At 40.3% G+C, this 20,073-nt stretch overlaps 1 protein-coding gene across 21 annotated transcripts in view; it reads right to left on the bottom strand.

Moving 5' to 3' along the window:
• The window catches only part of Agfg1 (ArfGAP with FG repeats 1), a 61,985-nt gene that overhangs the window by 20,712 nt on the left and 21,200 nt on the right, over positions 1 to 20,073 (bottom strand). For 15 of the 21 annotated variants that reach the window (XR_001781825.2, XR_003952111.1, XR_001781822.2 and 12 more), the window contains exons 3-6: positions 9,490 to 9,605; positions 4,840 to 5,002; positions 3,966 to 4,119; positions 163 to 282 (exon numbers count right to left, since the gene is read on the bottom strand). Coding sequence is in view for 16 of the 21 variants with exons in the window: in XM_006496430.4 (XP_006496493.1) it covers positions 163 to 282; positions 3,966 to 4,119; positions 4,840 to 5,002; positions 9,490 to 9,605 (553 nt within the window). In the remaining 5 variants the exon portion in view is untranslated. The remainder of the gene's footprint in view (positions 1 to 162; positions 283 to 3,965; positions 4,120 to 4,839; positions 5,003 to 9,489; positions 9,606 to 20,073) is intronic. The other 6 variants (XM_017316914.2, XM_006496440.4, XM_030249680.1 and 3 more) reach the window with 1 other exon arrangement.

Genomic DNA, 20,073 nt, shown 5'->3' with positions numbered 1-20,073 from the left:
GCAGACAGAGTTCAGAGAAACAGACTTCAGGTTTCCCCAGAGCGTTGTAAGATAGAGCTACTTTAAAATTAGGTCATGAAAGAATTTAGTTTTTCAAAACTACACTTGGAAAATTTAGTTTTTGAAAGTAAACATTTAAGCACAAGGCTGGAGAGGCTCTACCTGTAGTCTGGGGCTGAAAAGAAGAGTGACTTGCTGTGGGGAAACCTCCAAAATTACTCGAACCACTAGACTGTCCAAATGCATCAAAGTTTGCAAAATCTGCATTTGCAGAATTCTGAGCTGTAAATGGCAAGGACAACATATGTTAATGAATATGAAAACTACAACTGAAAAGACATGACAAATGAATTTAAGAATTTCATGAAAATGTCAATGCAGTACAACTCACTTTAGAAAGAATTCATTTAAATGCTACCAGTATTAGCCCAATTAGTAATATATACTAAATACCCAGAAATCTCCCAAAGTTTTTGTAAAGGGATAATCTATTCATAGTATCCTTGAATTGTCACAGTTACAACACTATTCTAAAAGACTCTAGTAACAAAAGAAAGCTAATTCAGAGCCCTAAATATATTCCTCTTAGTAAACAAAACTGTGGATGTCATCCACAAATATTCTCATATATTCTCTCGCTCTCACTCTCGCTCTGCTCTGCTCTGTCTCTTTGCGACAGAGTTTCTCTGTGTAGCCTTGCCTGTCCTGGAACTTGCTCTGTAGACCAGGCTAGCCCCAATTTTTAAATTTTTAATTGTATCTACTTGTGTATAGATCAACAGAGGGCAGAAGCTGACTCAAGTGTATTCCCTGGCTGCTCTCTTCCTCCTCTCTTTTGAGGCAGGGCTCTTCACTGAGCCTGAGCTTCCTGTTTCCACAGGTGGGTCTGACTCACACCAATCTCCAGTCTCTGCCGCAGTGCTGGAGTCCATACACACCTCTGTCCCCAACTTTCACTTGTGTGCTGACTCAACTAGGTCGTGATGCTTACACAGCAAGCACTTTATTCAGTCACTTCCCCAGCCCAATATGTCACTTTAAAATGACAATGAGCTTGGTGAATCTGAAGAGTAATTTAAATACCTAAAATAATGATACAAAGACCTTTGTATCACACTAACAAAATACTTTTTTCTTTTTGTTTGTTTGTTTTGCTTTTGCTTTTAGCTTTAAGAAACAGGATCTCATTATGTAGCCTGTGTTGATCTCTCCCTCCCTCACGAACTCATTCATGTCTTAGCTTCTCAAGGTGTGTACTACCATGTCTAGCTTTCTGGTTTATCTAACATTCATAAATATATCACACCAGAGGCACATAAAACTGGAGAAAATTATATGCACACAAACACACAAAAAACCTGAAGATGTTTACATTCTTTTACAATCCATTTAAAATTCATTGGTAACTACAACTATGACAAAAACCTAAGATCAAAATTCTAGGCCTCTCTAAACTTTAAATACAATAATAAAATAATTCAAAAGCATTTTGAAAATGGAAATAAAACCAAAATATTATCATAAATCCATAATAAATGCATAGAGCTGGAAAGATAGCTCAAGGAGTTGAGAGCACTTGTTGCTCTTGTGAAGACCCAGATTCAGTTCCTAGCACCAACACAGTGGTTCATGACTTTCTGTAACTCCTGACTAGAGAGTTCAACACCCTCTTAGGGCCTCTGCAGGTACTGTACACATGGTACACAGACATCATGTAGGCAGCATACTAGTACACTAAAAATAAATAATAAAAAGGAGGGAAAAGGTGATAACCTCATTTCCTTGTTTGGTCAAAGAAGAACTCTGCTATATAGGCTACCTAAAGGAGAAGGGGAAATGTTCTCATTTGGGAGATTTTTGTAGATCAGCTAACACAGGAAAAAGAAACCTGATATAGACTTCAACAAGTGAAACTTGCAAATTTCTAACCCTCCTCGGGATCTGAACATGTAGCTTTAACTGACCTGGAACTTGCCATGTAGATAAAGCTGGCCTTGACTCAAGACCCACTGTTCTACCTTCCTTTACAAAGTCAAAAGGAAACAGACACATAGCTCTCTTGCCCAGGACACAGGTTCAACTATATTATGCACATGGTGCATACCCACCACCCTCTTCAGAAATCCATAGGCATCAGACATACAAGTGGCAACAATCATACATGGAACCAAAACACAAACACGCATGAAATAAATGTTAAAAGTTTTAAAACTTAACTGTCTCTTAAGCCCTAAGTTATAAGTCTCCTGGCCACATTCCCCTAACATAAACCCACAAACCTGTGACTAGCAGTCCCCATCCCTGCCAAGAAACATACAAACCTTCAACTGATAGGAATCTCTAGAATCAACTACTAACTTATAAGCAATACAAGAGAGAACTTTTAAAGGTTCTAGCAGGGGGCCAATTAACAAGTTCAGAACACTACAGAATTTGTAAAACAAGTAATCTACTTTCTCTAACAAATTACAGTGAAAAGGAAAAGGAACAACCTCTAGCAACCTAACCAACATTTCAGTTGCAAAGGCTATATTAAAAAAAAACTGATTCCAACAAATATATACAGACTGTGAGAGTAAGTATATGTGTTGATATCTATACCTAATACACAGTATATAGAGAAACACAAATCTCAACTGGAATGAAAATTCAAATACTGACTAATAAAATATTACCATTATTTAGAATGATTCTACCACTTACTGTGATATTTAACCATGAAAATTCTAGGGTTTGGGGCAATGACTCTGACTCAGCAAAGTAGCTAGTCTGGAAGCATGAGGACCTCCACAAATGCACAAAAGCATCTGTGTCACCAGTGCCTGGGGTAGAAAGAGGTGGGACCAGAGGCAAGATTCCTGGAGCTTACTGGCCAGCTAGGCTAGCCAAATGGTTAACATCAAATTCAGTGAGACCCTGTGTTAAAAATAAGTAGAGAGCTACATTAGAAGACACCTGATGCTGACCCATGGGTACTGTGCAGATATGCAAGAACAGGCAAAGCACACATTAGACGGAGGTACACAAAGTATTTATGTCTAAAATTTGTTTCAAAATCAGATGAGTGGAATGACAAAGAAAACAGTACTAGGCTCATGAGATTAATACTTAAGTTACAATACACATTTGCATTTGGTCATTTGTCAATTTCCATAATAAGAAGGTAGTATCTATATACATATTAATGTCTTGCCTCAGGCCATTCTGGTGGCATGGCTCAGTAGGTAAAGGCACCTGCCACTAAGCCTGAAAACCTGAGTTTAATTCTCAGGACACACATGGAAAAAAAAAAGAGTACTAATTCCTACAAGTTATCTTCTGACCTCTACACATCCACCATGGAGTGTACACACACACACACACACACACACACACACACACACACTCTCACCATAAAGTGTAAAAAAATTTTTTTAATATAATTCTTCTCCTACGTTATTTCATAAAAAGAAGTCACATTCCATGTTATACATCATTTCTTTTGTGATTAAAGAGTAGAAAGTACCAGGGTACATTTTAATGTATGGCCAGGTCATGGTGACACACACTTTAATCCCAGCACTTGGGATAAAGTTCCGAGTTCAAGGCTAGTCTGGTGTACAAGAATGAGTTCCAGGTCAGCCAGGGCTACACAGAGAAACCCTGTCTCAAAAACAAACAAACATAAAAAAGGACCTTGGTTTTATGCATGCCTTGGCTATGAAATTCCATATAGTAATCTCAGCACTCAGGCGGCAATAAGGAGAGCAAGTTCAGGGTCAACCAGCTTGGGCTACATAAGATGCTATCTAAGATAAGATATTCCCCTAAAAGTACCATGGTTGTATGTCTATATGCTATAATGTTCATGGATGATCTAAATTCCTCAGTGGACTACACTTATTGGTACTTAAGTATAACAAATGATTAATGTTGTTTGGTGTTTTACACATATCCTAGGTAATAGCTATCAGGAAAAGACATACCTGCATGACTGTTAAAGTGTGCAAAGTTAGCAAAATTGGCTGTAGCTGTTGACTGAGGAGCTGGAGCAGCAAAGATGTCTGAGCCAAGATCACTCAAAAGGTCAAACTGCTTCTTCTCCTGCTGCTGCCCTTGAGAGCGACCTACAACTGGGGACTGTAAGCACAGTACTTACTCATGGTGTTTCTAAAACACAGACTTATGTATGCATTAACGATAAAGATTTTTCAGTCAGATTTGCTAAGTTTTATATAAAGCTATCTCCAATTCACTGCACTAAAAGCACATTTACACACAGGAAGTATTACGGTATCCTGACTTTACTTCTCTCTGCACTTTGCCAGTTCAAGCCTTGTGGACGAGAAGAATTTACTCAGAGGCTCTAGAATATGCTGTCAGAAGGCTGGGATTTGATCTGCACTCCAACTTCAAAGTCCTTCATTCAAGTGCAGTATAACATAACAGTGTCACACTGAAACACAGTCATAACATCCTAAGTACAACACAGTAAATATGAGGCAGCAAATGGTTTGGTGTTCACTGGTGGTGCACTGCTGAAGCCACTGCATTCAATGATAATAAGGTGCTACATAATCAGGTATGCTGCAAATCCTACTATTCTCTGTTACGGCATCACAGAGGGTCTTCACAAAATGACAGCCAAGCCAAAGTCAATAAACACACACATTCCTACCACATACCTAGCAATCTTTTACTGTATTTCACAAATCACACGTACATACTGTTAAAGGTTCTTAGCCCTCAACCTTCCAGAGGTCTAGAGTTACCAGCCCTCACCTGACTAGGTGTGCCCTTATTTAGAGTTACCAGCCTCACCTGACTAGGTGTGCCCTTATTTAGAGTTACCAGCCTCACCTGACTAGGTGTGCCCTTATTTAGGTGCAGTGCGGGTGCAGACTCTCCCAACAGGGATTTCAGGGGCTTGACCTCCGGGGTGCTGCTTGTGCTGCTGGCAGAAGACCCTGAAATAGACGCATGAACCGAGGCCACCACTTTGGCTTGCTCTGGCGGAACATACCTGCAATGTGAAAATCAAAACAGACTGCTAAGAAAAATTTGGAGAAACCATTTTTTTTTTCTTTTTGGTTCTCAATACAGGGTTTCTCTGTGTAGCCCTGGCCCTCCTATAACTTGCTCTGTAGACCAAGCTGGCCTCAAACTCAGAAATCTGCCTACCTGTGCCTCCCAAGTGCTGGGATTAAAGGGGTGCACCACCTCCGAATGGCTAAGGAACCCATATTTAAATTATTAAACCTAAATTTTTTTGTTTTTGTTTTTGTTTTGTTTTGTTTTGTTTTTTGAGACAGGGTTTCTCTGTACAGTCCTGGCTGTCCTGGAACTCCCTCTATAGACCAGGCTGGCCTCGAACTCAGAAATCCACCTGCCTCTGCCTCCCAAGTGCTGGGATTAAAGGCGTGCGCCACCACCGCCCGGCTGAAAACACTTATAATTAATGGCTTAAAAATATATAAACCATCCAAAATAAGAACTCCACTTGAAAATGGACAAAAGAACCAAGTCATAAAGAATATGAGCACTTAAAGCAAATAAAATGTAAATGCATCATTCACCTCTGATCTCTATGACCTGAGATTTAGTTGCTATCTAATGACAACACACACACAGGTAAGCTCTATATTCACAAGTATTACTCCTAGAAACTTATCCCTAGCGAGTAACTAGATAAATATACACAGATACCCTTATGTTACCTCTGCAACCTTAATGTTTAAAAACTGGGGAACAAAGGTAACAAATGCCTGTCAATATAAAACTATTTACATTATGCTAAAATGTATACAATTCTGCATAGCCACTACGTTTCTCTGACATTTACAGATGCCCAAGTGACTCAACAAGTCCTTCAGGTTGTGACCAACTGGTCACATAAAGAAGACACAGGGGAGGGAATGAAGGAAGGAAAAAAGTCTGCAGGAATATAATGCCCAAATATCCACAGTGTTCATCTTAAGAGGGATTGTTTGGCAACCTCTGCTCTCTATTACCGTAGGTTATTCCCACCTCATCCTCAGTCACCGTTGTCGAGGAGGGGGAGAGAGAAAGCACTAAGGGAGCTAAGCTAAGCTAAGAACACTTATTTCAGAGACAGTGTTCAAACCCCAGCTCCACCGCTCAACAACTACAAAACTTTGGGCAAATCATTTCATCTCCATGCTTCCGTTTTTTGCTGCCTATGCAGTTGCTGTAGGATTTAAGCAAATTCGAGTTTGTAGTGTGGTTAGAATTAGCTTCCAATGTGTTAGCTATTAACTAACCATGTAATCCTCACAACCAATACAACTACCCCCACTAGGAGAATACAAGTATGATGAGATCTGAGAATCAAACACTTACGTTCTCCAGTACTCTGGCATTACACTTGACAACATAAATCCTTGGGTGTGGCTAATTCCGATGATGACAGAATCAGACAGATAAGTTTCTGGCTATAACCATTCACCACACTTAAAGTAAGGATGTGTATCTAAGTGAAAAGAACCGTCTCAGGACTCCATACAACACCGCCCCTGCTGCACTTTGTGCTCTGTACAGCAAACTCTCTTCTTAGGGAGGCTGTGTCCAATGGCGGCTGCTCGCTCAGACCATGTGTAAACCCTGTCCCTGCTCTCTAATCATGTCAGTGTGATGAGGCAGACACATGCAGATTCTGGCTCTGCTCTCACTTTTAGAAAGCATGTGTCTTGGTCTTGCCAAGATTCTATGCCCCAGTATAGGGGATGCCAGGGCCAGGAAGTGGGAGTGGTTGGGTTGGGGAGGAGATGGGGGATTTTTGGAGAGAAAACTAGAAAATGGGATAGCATTTGAAATGTAAATGAAGAAAATAAAATATCTAATAAAAATATATTTTAAAAAATAGAAAGCTTCTGTCTGTACTATTCTTTCTTAGGAAAACCGGGCTTCTTAGGGAAGGCAGAAAAGTAAGACTATCACTACTGTTATTTCAGGGCTCCTGTTATAAATGCAGGAGAGGGACTGAGGGTTTTACAGTCCTTGTCTCACATCCCTGCCTCCCTTTTGCAGCTAGGACTAATATCACTAAAACCCAAGCCAGCTACTACTACCAGCAAACTCACTTTCTTTTTCTTTTTAATTAGATATTTTCTTCATTTACATTTCAAATGCTGCCAGGCGGTGGTGGCGGCGCACGCCTTTAATCCCAGCACTTGGGAGGCAGAGGCAGGTGGATTTCTGAGTTCGAGGCCAGCCTGGTCTACAAAGTGAGTTCCAGGACAGCCAGGGCTATACAGAGAAACCCTGTCTCGAAAAAACAAACGAACAAACAAACAAACAAACAAACAAAAAAACACACACACATTTCAAATGCTATCCCAAAAGTCCCTTATACCCTCCCCCCAACCCTGCTCTCAAACCCACCCACTCCCACTTCCTGGCCCTGGTATTCTCCTGTATTGGGGCATATGATCTTTGCAAGACCAAGGCCCTCTCCTCCCAATGATGGCCGATTAGGTCATCTTCTGCTACATATGCAGCTAGAGAGCTCAGGGATACTGGTTAGTTCATATTGTTGTTCCTCCTATAGGGTTGCAGACCCCTTCAGCTCCTTGGGTACTTCCTCTAGCTCCTCCACTGGGGGCTGTGTGTTCCAATAGATGACTGTGAGCATCCACTTCTGTATTTGCCAGGCACTGGCATAGCTTCACAAGAGTCAGCTATATCAGGGTCCTGTCGGCAAAATCTTGCAGGCATATGCAATAGTGTCTGTGTTTGGTGATTGTACATGGGATGGATCCCCGGATGGGGCAATCTCTGAGTGGTCCTTCCTTCTGTCTCATCTCCAAACTTTGTCTCTGTAACTCCTTCCATGGGTATTTTGTTCCCCATTCTAAGAAGGAACGAAGTATCCACACTTTGGTATCCCTTCTTCTTGAGTTTCATGTGTTTTGCAAATTGTATCTTGGGTATTCTAAGTTTCTGGACTAATATCCACTTATCAGTGGCAAAATCACTTTCTGAATTGTTAAAAATTAGCCCTACCGCATAAGCAAACAGCTATGCTGGGGTCACTTAAGGAGAATAGTTTTATTTTCTCTATAGGCTGGGAAATTTAGAAAATTAAGAACAAAAAAACGATAAAAGGAGGATGGCTTTTGTTATAAAAAAAATCATTTGTGTATATTTACACACCAGGACCTTCAAATATTTTCTTTCTTCTTGAACTAAAATTTCACTGGTACATTTTCACCTACATGCATACCTAATGTATCTAGTGCATATGAAGAGAATCCTAGATAAATTAATCTTCTTAGAAGTAGTGGAGCACAGACTACCCAGAATCTGTGACTCAGAGCAAATGTGCTCACTCACTCTTCAAGGGGATCTTCCCCAGAACCCGCAGTAACCCCCTCCAACCAATACCACCTTTGACGACATTGCTCCCTGGGTCAAACTACTGTTTCCTCAGGGAAACAAGAGGCCATCCATTGTCCAGTTATCCACTCCCTCTATCCTCAACTCTCTCACCATCTTAATCCCCCAAGAAGGAATACAGACTGTTCAGTACTGACCACTATAAAAAAAACCCTAGACCATAGTTAGTTCATCAGTACATAGTTAGCTCTCTCATAAAGCTAAAGCTCAGCGTGTGACTGACTGACTGAACACTAGCTCTAGCATTACAACCCCCACACTCTGCTCAAGGGACAGCCTGGCTTTAGCATAGCGTATAGGGAATAAAAATGTTCCCTTCTTGCCCAACCAGCAAGTTAATTTCTTGGGTGAGAAATAAGGGATATTTGGAGCACAGCTCTCCAGCAGGACACAATCATGTATAGACAGACTTACTACACAAGAGCTTTAGCAATGTCTAAAATACTACATAATAAATACCTAAAAAATAAGGAGTGTACGGAAAGAAGATGTTTTATAGACTAAAAACATCTAAGGAAACCAACAGGAAGGATTAGGAGAGACACTAACTTTCCTTGTGTAATACAGGGCTGCTTGTTGCTAAGCATAGGTGTGCGAAGATAAAGCACTGGAAACCAAATCCAATGAAAAGTCAAAGGGTGGCGTGGCTGCACCCACCAACCATCCAGTTAAGTCAAAGGGTGGCGTGGCTGCACCCACCAACCATCCAGTTAAGTCAAGTCAAAGGGTGGCGTGGCTGCACCCACCAACCATCCAGTTAAGTCAAGTCAAAGGGTGGCGTGGCTGCACCCACCAACCATCCAGTTAAGTCAAGTCAAAGGGTGGCGTGGCTGCACCCACCAACCATCCAATTAAGTCAAAGGGTGGCGTGGCTGCACCCACCAACCATCCAGTTAAGTCAAAGGGTGGCGTGGCTGCACCCACCAACCATCCAGTTAAGTCAAAGGGTGGCGTGGCTGCACCCACCAACCATCCAGTTAAGTCAAAGGGTGGCGTGGCTGCACCCACCAACCATCCAGTTAACCCTCAGCTCTGCCGGCCTGCCTGAATCTGTCAATCAAGTCTTACCACACTAAATACCAATTATTCACTCACCATCTTTTCTTTTCATATTTCTCTTGTAGAAACTCTTTCACTTTTTGTGGATCCCTGAAGTCTGGAATTGCTGAAGATCTGTCATCAAATAATCCTAGCCATATCTGTTTGCAGACCTTTGAAAAGAATTGAGAAAAAGGGTTAAAAAAAAAAAAAATCAATGTCTTAATTTAATGAAATTTCAAGAGAAAATTCTGTCTCTTTGAGAAAGTCACTTACAAAACTGCTTGCAATGAGGATATTCACTGCAATCATAAACTCAGGAATTGAACGTACTGGCATATGAGCAAGACAGTGAAATCTTAGCAACAAGCTCATAGAGAAATCTACAAGGAAACAAGTGGTGAGACTTGGGAGCACTTGGCTCTTTTGATCTCAGCATGATCATGAGCTGTCAATCATCAGGTCAAAGGAGTCAAATAACCTGTGGGGAAATCCTTCCTTTACTGATAAAACAGAAACTGGGCTTAGAGCAATGTAGGGGCCCTTTAGCAAGCCAAAATCAGCCAAAACGGACACAAAAATAACAGAATTGTGAACAATCTGTTAATAAAGTATCATAACACAAATACTAGCCTTATGAGTGTCTGCGACATTTAACTCTTTTAAAGAATTAAGAGAAATGAAATTCAAACAAGAATCAAAAAGGCACTACAAAGGAGAAAAATACTTTTAAAAAGACAAGAACCAGTAATAAAATGTTTAAGAATTTGAAAATCTAGAGTACGTAAGAAACAAGAATAAACTGGGAGGTAGGGTATATAAACAGTCACTTCAACAAAGATGTATATACTGCAAGTTAACACCATATGCCACTGAAACCTGATAGCAGTAACACAGGATACAGACCCATGAAAGTAAGAGTGATTTACTGACCAGATCTTTTGGTGCTCAGTATGGAGCAACTGAAACTCCAGAATGTAAATGGTACAACACCTATAGAAAACAGTTGGGAGGTTTCTTAAACACTCAATACACCTACTCCATGACCAGGTCACTCTGGAGCTATCTGCCCAGAAAGTATGAAAGCATGTGTCTTCACAAAGGACTGTACACAGCTGATCACAGTAGCTTTACTGGTAAGCCCAATGGAAAGAATGCAACCACCTGTATGTAAGAGGTGATGAACCAACAAATTATAGCACAGACCGACTAAGAAAAAAAGACTAGGCAGTAGGTAAAAGGTGCAATGTGGTCATACTGAAACTTTGTGGTAATCTCAATGAAAATGACACATAGGTTCATAGGGAAAAGCATTATTGGAGATGTGGCATCATTGGAGATGTAATCTTGTTGTGCTGTGAAGTTCCAAAAGCTCAAGCCAGGCCTAGTGTCTCATTCCCACCCTGCTGCTTGCCAATCCAGATGTAGAACTTTTAGCTCCTTCTCCATCACCATGTCTGCATGCATGCCACCATGCTTCCTACCATGACTATAACAGACCAAACCTCTGAAACTGTACACCAGCCCCAATTAAACAGTTTGCTTTATAAGAGGTGCCATGCTTATGCTGTCTCTTCACAGCAATAGAAACTCTAAGACAAAACTTGTAGACAATTATGCTGAGAAAAATGAAACCAAGCATAAAATAGGCAACACAATCCACAGATAAAAATGCCTGTGGACAACTTAAGTTCAATCCCTGGCACCCACAGTGGAAGAAGAGAAGATGCCCAAAAGTCGCCCTCTGACCTGCAGGTGTATACCATGGGGAGGCTGTGCATGTACACATACAAATATTAATTTTATAAAGAGACCCCCCATTCCTTGTACTATTGACAACTGATATGACACACCTCTATGTAATACCCTTTCTATCAAACAAACAAGTGTCTCTTAAATCTAGTCAGTAAACTTGTCACTAAGCAAGACTCCTATCAAAGTCTGAACTTTCCCAACATATCCCCCATTCCGAAAGAAAGAAAGAGAGAGAGAGAGAGAGAGAGAGAGAGAGAGAGAAGGAAGGAAGGAAGGAAGGAAGGAAGGAAGGAAGGAAGGAAGGAAGGAAGGAAGGAAAGAAGGAAGGAAGGAAAGCCTCTTTGCCTCCTGGATATCAACGCATCTGGTCTCTGAAGAGTTGAGTTTTCTTCCCACTATCATATTAAAACTACCATCTATATATATGCCTTTGCTAATAGCAGTCTGTTTTCCATCTGCTATGTTTTAATAAAATGTAATTGGGGGGGAGAATCCTTTAAGTTAGGGAATGAAGAGAAAAAGTCAACTAAAATTGCAGGTAGTTGATGTCTCACAAGTACAATAGAACAAAAGGTGGGGGTGAGGGTTATAATAAGAGACCATGAACTCCAAGCTAGGCAAGAAGAAAGAGAAAGAAAAGGCAACTTAGCAGAGTGAAGGTCCTGGTAGTTGGCTAGTGTCTAAGCTTCACAGTGAAAGAGCTGTGAATAAAGGATCAGTGCGGGGATCATGCCACAAAATACTTAAGCTGTAAACCCAATAGGTGATAGAGTGATTGACAATGTAACTGGGATGAAAGACCACTGGAAGACAAGGGGTGGGGGATCCAAGGGCTATGTGAATGATCCTTGTGAACACTGGCAGGAGTTTAGCAACAGCAGGAAAAGTGTAAGGAGCTAAAATCTAAAATGAACAAATACTGTGTGACAAGAAGACACAGGAAGTAATAGCATCTATTAACATGGGAACCTGGGGGGTGTGGGCTAAAAACAGTAGTGAGGAATAATAATGACCCCTGGAAGCCATCCTTTCTTAGGAGTCAACACGTAATGGGATTCGTTTAGATGGTCTCTCTGGGGAAATCATCCTAATTATAGCACAATGTGCTTGTGGTGCGTGAGAGCATGAACTAGCTCGGCCAACTCTATAGGATATGTCTTATCTTCTTATGTAAAATGCAAAGTAGGAACTTACTTGATAGGGATATTCGGCAGGTTCAATGAGTTAACATACTTGATACTGAGGGACAGACTATATTACTGTAATAGTGAACTAATAAATAAGGCATTGATATATTGGTAATGTTTTGTGCTGATTTATTTTGAGAAATCTTTAGTGGTGAGTGATTACACAACTCTGGCTGAGGAGGGAAAGTCTTATCAGGAATGCAGGAAACTAGCTCCACCTTTAACCCTGCTGCAGACAGAATCAAAGTGGTCTTGAAAAATCACCCACAAAGTGCTTTATACTTCTACAGAAAAAGATTACAAACTGCCATATTAGATTCACTAAGTATGTGCCTTGTGCAATACTTCTAAACCCTTATGATGATTTTAAGTTGAGCCATCAATGTTCAATGAACAAAATGACTCAAAACCCATCTTAGAAAAGAATTAAAAATAAAATTAAAGGACAAATGAACCAACACTAGCCAACGAATAATTCATAAAGCTGTGAGTTATCTTTCTTTTCTTCTTTCTTTTCTTTCTTTCTTTCTTTTTTTTTTGTTTGTTTTTTTTTTTGTTTGTTTGTTTTTCGAGACAGGGTTTCTCTGTATAGCCCTGGCTGTCCTGGAACTCACTCTGTAGACCAGGCTGGCCTAGAACTCAGAAATCCACCTGCCTCTGCCTCCTGAGTGCTGGGATTAAAGGCGTGGCTTCTTTTCTTCATTTTAGTGCTAAGTAATTTTAGAATTAGCATCACAATCACCAATAACAGAATGTAAAGTATTTCTAATGTATGCTTTTATCAGTCAAAAAATTGTTGGCAAACGGATAGTTAAAGTGGAAAACTGGAAGTTAACCAAGAGACTATTGCAAAGCACAGCCTAACAGTAAGGAAACCTCAAGTTAGAGCATAGTACGCCAGACAATGTATTGACAGCACCCACCAGCCACTGCAATGAAACATTAACAAAACCTCAAAAGCTAGACCGTTTTATGGGAGCCGTGAGCTTCAAAGGATTCAATCATCTAAATATAAAAGGGTTATCAGAGATCTAAAAGGGTTGGCCCACCCAACCAGGGATCAAAACAGGAGTTCCATTTGTATATCCAGACAGGCTTGCCAGGTATAGGTGAGCAGTTGTGACAGCTATTAACACAAACACGCACAGGAGCAGGTTAACAAACCCAAAGAAGGAAAGCTGACCGTCATAACCCAACTCTTGTATTGAAAGGGACGATAAGAAACCCTGTTTCAGCAAGCTTGAGAGAAGGTCAGCAAGAGCAGGGGTCACTGATTATGTCTTTACAATCCTCACAAGGAAAGAATAGAAATGCTAATATACGTATTCCCCTTGCTGACATAAACTCCTACTATCCATAAAAAGGATGGAAAGTATAAACAACGTAGCATGATTCTGCTCACTTCTAGATGAGAGTAAGAAGAGCAGGAGGATGGAGTTGGAGCATCTTTTCTCAATAATCCATCTCTACACAGAACTTCTCAAAATTTCTTTTTGGTCTGTTGTCTCCTAGATAGAGATAGAGTACTGACTCATGATGGTAAGACATAATAAAACATTTAATAATATTCTCCATAAAGCACAAAAACAGAGAGTTAAATAAATGAAAATTTCATGAATAAGTACCTGATTACTACTTTTTAAAAATAGGGGCAAAAAAGAAAACTAAACAGTAAAAAGTACTAATTACAGAATAAATGTTATAATGTTATTAGAAATGCTTTAAATGGTTAGTACAAATTTATACAAAAGTCTATTACTAACTTACTTTCTATTTACTTACTTTCAGAGAGACATAGTCTTGCTATGTACATAGCTCAGGCTGGCCTCAAACTCCCAATCCTCCTGTCTCAGTCTGGCATTACAGTATTACAGTATGATACAATACTACCATATCCAGTTCTGTTGCCAATCCTCATCCCACTGAGATGCTGGGAAATCAAACTTAAGGTCCTGTGTATAGGTGCAAGCTTTCTAAATCTGAGCTCCATTCCAGCCCATTACCAACATTCTATTTTGCCTACCCACCTCTCTATTGGAAGTGGAGGCACATGGCTTTAATGCTAAGACTTGGAAGGAAGAGGTAGGTGGATCCTCTCTCTATGTTTGAAGCCAGCCTGATCTACATAGCAAGTTCCAGGCCAGGTAGGACTAAATAGTGAAACCCTGTCTCAAAGCAAAACAAAACAAAACAACAACAAAAACACAAGGTAGTGATAATCTATAATGATTAAAATATTTCAAATACATGTCATAGCTCAAGTAATACAACAGCAAAGCAAATACAATACAAACCATTCTACATGCAGTAAGCTGCATTCACATGACTATGCTAGTATTTCTAGACCACCAGCTGATACATATTTCTCAGTGATAAGAGTATCTAAATGATATATAAAATGAACTATGCTTGCCAAGATAAAAAAAACAACCACCATTATCCATGTCTCATGCAAAAAGAATTAACAGTTCTGTATTTGTTTATACACACTTTTAAAACCATTATATTTCATCTTTCTTAATGCTTTTTTAAAAAAAAAAAGATGTATTCACTTTTTTGTTTGTTTGATTATATGAGTACACTGTAGCTGTACCAGAAGAGGGCATTAGATCCCTTTACAGATGGTTTGAGCCACTGGGAATTGAACTCAGGACCTCTGGAAGAGCAGTCAGTGCTCTTAACCACTGAGCTATCTCTCCAGTCCTATATTCCATCTTAACATTTTGCTTTTTCTAATGTGTTATCAAGAATTAAAGCATAGACAGCTGAGTGAAAAGAGCCAGAAGCTTGTCTGTCAGACGAGACACAGATCTATAACCCTGCCATGAAACCATGTGACACAACAGGAGACTTAGGACCACATCTATCTTAAAGCACAGAATTCCCTGCCTTACAATGACTTCCTTGAAGAAGCATCAAAGTTCTTATCCTGACCAATCATACCCAACAAACCCTGACCCCTAGGTAAGTCTTCAAAGGTATCTGGTAGTGTTGTTCCTCCAACAAGTCCTCCCAGCCAATCCAATCAAAAGGGGAAATGACACAGCAAACCCCAGGCGCATACCATAGGATGTGTTGCTAACTCTGTGTTAGGTTTTTAGGTAAAGATTTCATGACGCACGAACCTCCTGTCTAATGTGTTATTCCTCTGTTCTACCTTCATGTAGAGCAGTCTTAAGCAAAAGCGTATTTTGAGCGCCCTGAAGCATCTATAGAATGAAATGCTTCTCCCCTTTGTTCCACCTAAAATACGTATGCTGACCTAGAACATTTAGTTCCAAACTTAGAATAAATTCAATGATCTAACTCTAAATATATATCAACTACAGGTCAGCAAAAAGTCACATCTACTTGCTTACCTAGGGTCTGACTAGTTTAGACTACAATATGTGTATTGATCAGTTCCAGCAAAGATCTTAAGATATTTTACTTCATAGGAAACATCTGCACAAACATGGACTAACAATGACAAGCATCCAAGACTAATATTTAAAGAGAAGAACTGAAGCCTATTTTAGATGAAGGCATTGAAAAGCACACAGGAAATGATGCTATAAAAGGAAGGAAGCCTTCCACTGGAGGTAACAGCCATTACTGCATAGTGCTGTGGAGGGAAAACAGGGCAATATTAAATGACAATCTCTTATGGTAACGCCTGCTTGCCTTAAGTAAAACATTTCTACAAAATTCTTTGTATACTAAATTCTATTCAAGGCACAACATGTTCCTTTGCAATAATTATTTTCTAAACTTAGAAATCAATCAGAAAGTATCTTCCCACATAAAAGTGTCAGCTTACATCAACATAATATATCAATTTTTAAGATACTGTTTAAGTCTCAGAATTCGTAATATATTACAAAGGAAGATGAAACTCAAGAGAGAAAAGTGGTTTGCTAATGGTCAGAAGGTTCATAAACCACTGGTAATAGAAGGAAAACTGCTGGTTTTTTCCTAGTCCCATCATGGGACCTTTAACTACTCATTTTTTCAAATAGGATTCTGGTTATAAAAACACAGATGAAGTAGGCAGCCACAGAGACACATGCTAACAATCCCTGCACAAAAAAAGGCTGAAACAGGAGAATCATGTGGTTTGGGGACTAGCCTGAGCTAAACAGGAAGAGTTAAATCTGAGTTGTATAGGGAGACTATCTAAAAAACATCAATGAAAGGGAAAAAAAGGGAGTGTGGGGACAAGAGCCCACTCCAGTCACCTACTTCTATCTTGTTTTACAAACCAGGCAGTGGTCACAAACACCTTTAGTCTCAGCACTTGGGAGGCAGAGAAAGATCAAGTTTGAGACCTGCCTCATCTACAAAGCAAGTTCCAGGACAGCCAGGGTTACCCAAAGAAACCATGTCTCGAGAAAAAAAAGAGAAATATATACTGTAAATTAACTTTGCCACCTCCCTAAAGTATATTTCTTCAAAAAGTCTGTCATATATGACAAAGATGAACCTTGAGAACAAATGGCTAAAATAATTTGCCTAGGAAAGACAAAAATGATATGATCTCACTTATATGAGACACCTAACATAGAATGATGGCTGACAAGGGCTGAGGAGGAAACCCGAAATACTAATTTTAAGCAATATGCTGAAGAACAGTGTGCCTGCCTAGGGTTAGCAAAAGTGTATTACACACCCAAAAATGTATCAAAGTATGTCTCGTGTAAGTGTACTTATCACAATTAAAGACAATCTTCAAGCTTAGTATTTTGGGACAAGTTTTGCTCACCACAATAACACTAGCAATAACTGCTCCTTGAAAAGGGAGGTGATTAATAAATCAGTTTCAAAAATGAAGAATGGAAGAGGCTGGACATAGCTCAGTTGGTAGTGTCTAGAAGCCCCAGGTTCCATCCTTACCAAAACATACAAACACACACACACACACACACACACACACACACACACACATGAAAAAAGGTGACAAAGCAAACATACATAACACAGAAAAAATGTATTTTACCTTGAGGACTTTTTCTCAAAACCAATTATTATATCCTCAAACTAGCAGCAAGCTCATCAAACACCAGCAAGCAGTGAAAGGTGCTGTGTCTACACTGACTGCATACCTACAGAACTTCAGCACTGAGGGGAACGGACTTCTAGAAAAAAAAAAACTACACAATTATTACATTCTCTTTTCTATGATTTTCTAGTCTACCATTCACTGGTCCTTTTTCTACTAACTCTGAGAACAAAGAGTTAACCCAACAGTGAAATTCCTTTAATTAAAAAGTCATGATTTACATTTAAGTCACAAAAGACAGTGAAGGAAACGTAGGAAATTCTGCTGTCTGTGTGTGTGTGTGCGCGTGTGCACGCGCACGCGGGATATCTTCCTCAACTACTCCCCACCTTAGTTTTGACCCTGGAGCTCTCACTGAACCTGGAGCTCACTGACTGGCTACAATGGCTAGACATCAAGCTCTCAGAACTCTCTTGTCTTGGCTCCCAGTGCTAGAGCCACAGGACCATGCTGACATGCCAGGCCTTTTTATTCTTTTACTCATGTACAAGCAGCCAGCAAACAGAAACTGGAAGTAACTTTGGAACACAAAGGAAACATCACAAGACACTTCCAGATTAATGAAGATGGATCTAGCGTGTAACCCAGAGGGCCATGTGGTAACAGCTTAGTCCCAACCATGCCATACTGGAAGGTGCCAGAACCTCTAAGAAGAGAACTGTGAGAAGGTTTTTAAAAGTCATTGCAACAAGCCCTTGAAGACAACTAAGAGATCCTAGGCCCAGCCCTGCTCCTTCCTACCCTGGTAATGAGACATGCAGTGTCACTCAAAGCTTTGTGCAATGATTGCCACCTCCATACAGTCCAAGTGATCACGGGCTGAAGTCTCCAAAACTCTGAACCAGAACAAACCTTGTAAGGCTGGCATGGTGGCACATACCCACAGCTCAGCATTCAAAGGCTGATGCAGAAGGATCATGGAAATCTCTAGGCCAGACTGAGCTACAGAAATGCTGTCTCAAAAACAAAAAACAAAACAGACTTACAAGCCCAAGTAAATACTTACTCTTTATAGGTTACCTCAGGTGATTTACTATAGTGACAAAAAGTTGACCAAGCTACAGGGTAATGTGGGTGGAGATTCTGTGAAACAATTTGTTGGTCAAAACCACAGCAAATAAATAGTGTTCTGCTGTCACATAAATCCTAATCATCTGCATGCCATGCCTTATGATTTGAGAGGTATACTCTAGTATATCTTATGATTTGAGAGGTATACTCTAGTATATCTGCTTCTGCTCTGTCAAAGTCTAAACACACCAAACAGACAAATCATTTATAAAGCATAGCTAGAGAAACTAAAACAATACTCTCTAAAACATATGACCTTGGTGCATATTTATAAATAACAGTATTGTTTATTATAAATAGCTACCAACACAGCCCAATACATAGGCACTTCACTGATGACTATAACTATTAGTTTTATAATTTTTCAAATTAGTGACCAATTCTTGAGAGTGATCTTAATGACGTGATAATCTCCCTAGATGGATGCATTCGATAAACCAATGCACTGGGGGGTTTCAACTAACGATTTTATATTTCAGGTCTTTTTGCCTTGAATCTTAGTAATCTTTCTTCCCACTACTTCTGGGTGGAAAGCATGGCCTCCTTTTTATATTAAAAAAAAAAAAGATTATAAAACTGCTTTAATGGAAATGTCCCCGCCCCAAATACTCCATCTGGGATTGGTTAGATGTGGCCAGGGCTGGCCCCAGAACAATACTGAGTTTGTTGTCATTACCAAAATATACATCTGTCACCATAAAAAACTGCTGCACCGCCTCAGGCCTGCAGGTATAATATCATAAATACTTACACTTCTCCATGCCTTCCACAGAACCAGGTGCAGGGAACCCCTCCCACAGGAACAGGCTAGGATGGAGGCGGCTGTGCAGGAGGACATTAAGGCCTAGAGGTCAGCCCCTCAACTGGGCACAGTCAGAGGCGGGCAGAAAACAAAACTTTGGTCCAAAATTTGAAGGTAGAAACCCACAAGTCTCAGAGCTTTTTCTCCAGCCCTGGCCTGGGCCCACCTGCAAGGTGTTCACTGGAAGGAAGGAGCGCAGGGGACACAGAATCTCAGAGTGCACACACACAATTGTATCATTGCTGTAAAAAGTTACTTACAACTATATCTCTTGCATATAAATAGAAAAAACTCAGGTATTTGGTCACATGGAAATACTGTTAGGCACAGGTATCTGTGACCACACAGAATAGAATACAAAGGTCACAATGAAGCTCAGGCCCTCTGAGCTGGCCAGGGACATGGGAAAATCATGCCACTTGATTATAAGGGTGTAGGGGAGTGGCCTCAGCTCTTGCACAGCATTGGGGAACCTATGTATAGATCACCCGGCTCACCTGCGGGTCTACCTTAGAGGGTAGGTGTGAGGCTGTGGTTTTTATGGCACAAAACGCCTCTCGCCTCTGTGTTTGGGGCACCACTGTGGCCTCACACCTGAGCCCCTCAAGGCATGGTGCCGGGATTGACTGGGCCTCTTCCTGGCACGGCCTTCTTTTGCAGTTAATATGTACACAGCTGTAATATGTGTAATACAAGATTAAAGTGTATGTCCATATGGTTGTACACAGATGTTTCCCATTATATAAATGTCTGAGTGAATGTATACAGCACATGGCATGCAGGTTAGT

The sequence above is a fragment of the Mus musculus genome, chromosome 1 (assembly GCF_000001635.26).
Source record: "Mus musculus strain C57BL/6J chromosome 1, GRCm38.p6 C57BL/6J".
Lineage (NCBI taxonomy): Eukaryota > Metazoa > Chordata > Mammalia > Rodentia > Muridae > Mus > Mus musculus.
This window is presented reverse-complemented; position numbering and strand designations above follow the sequence as displayed.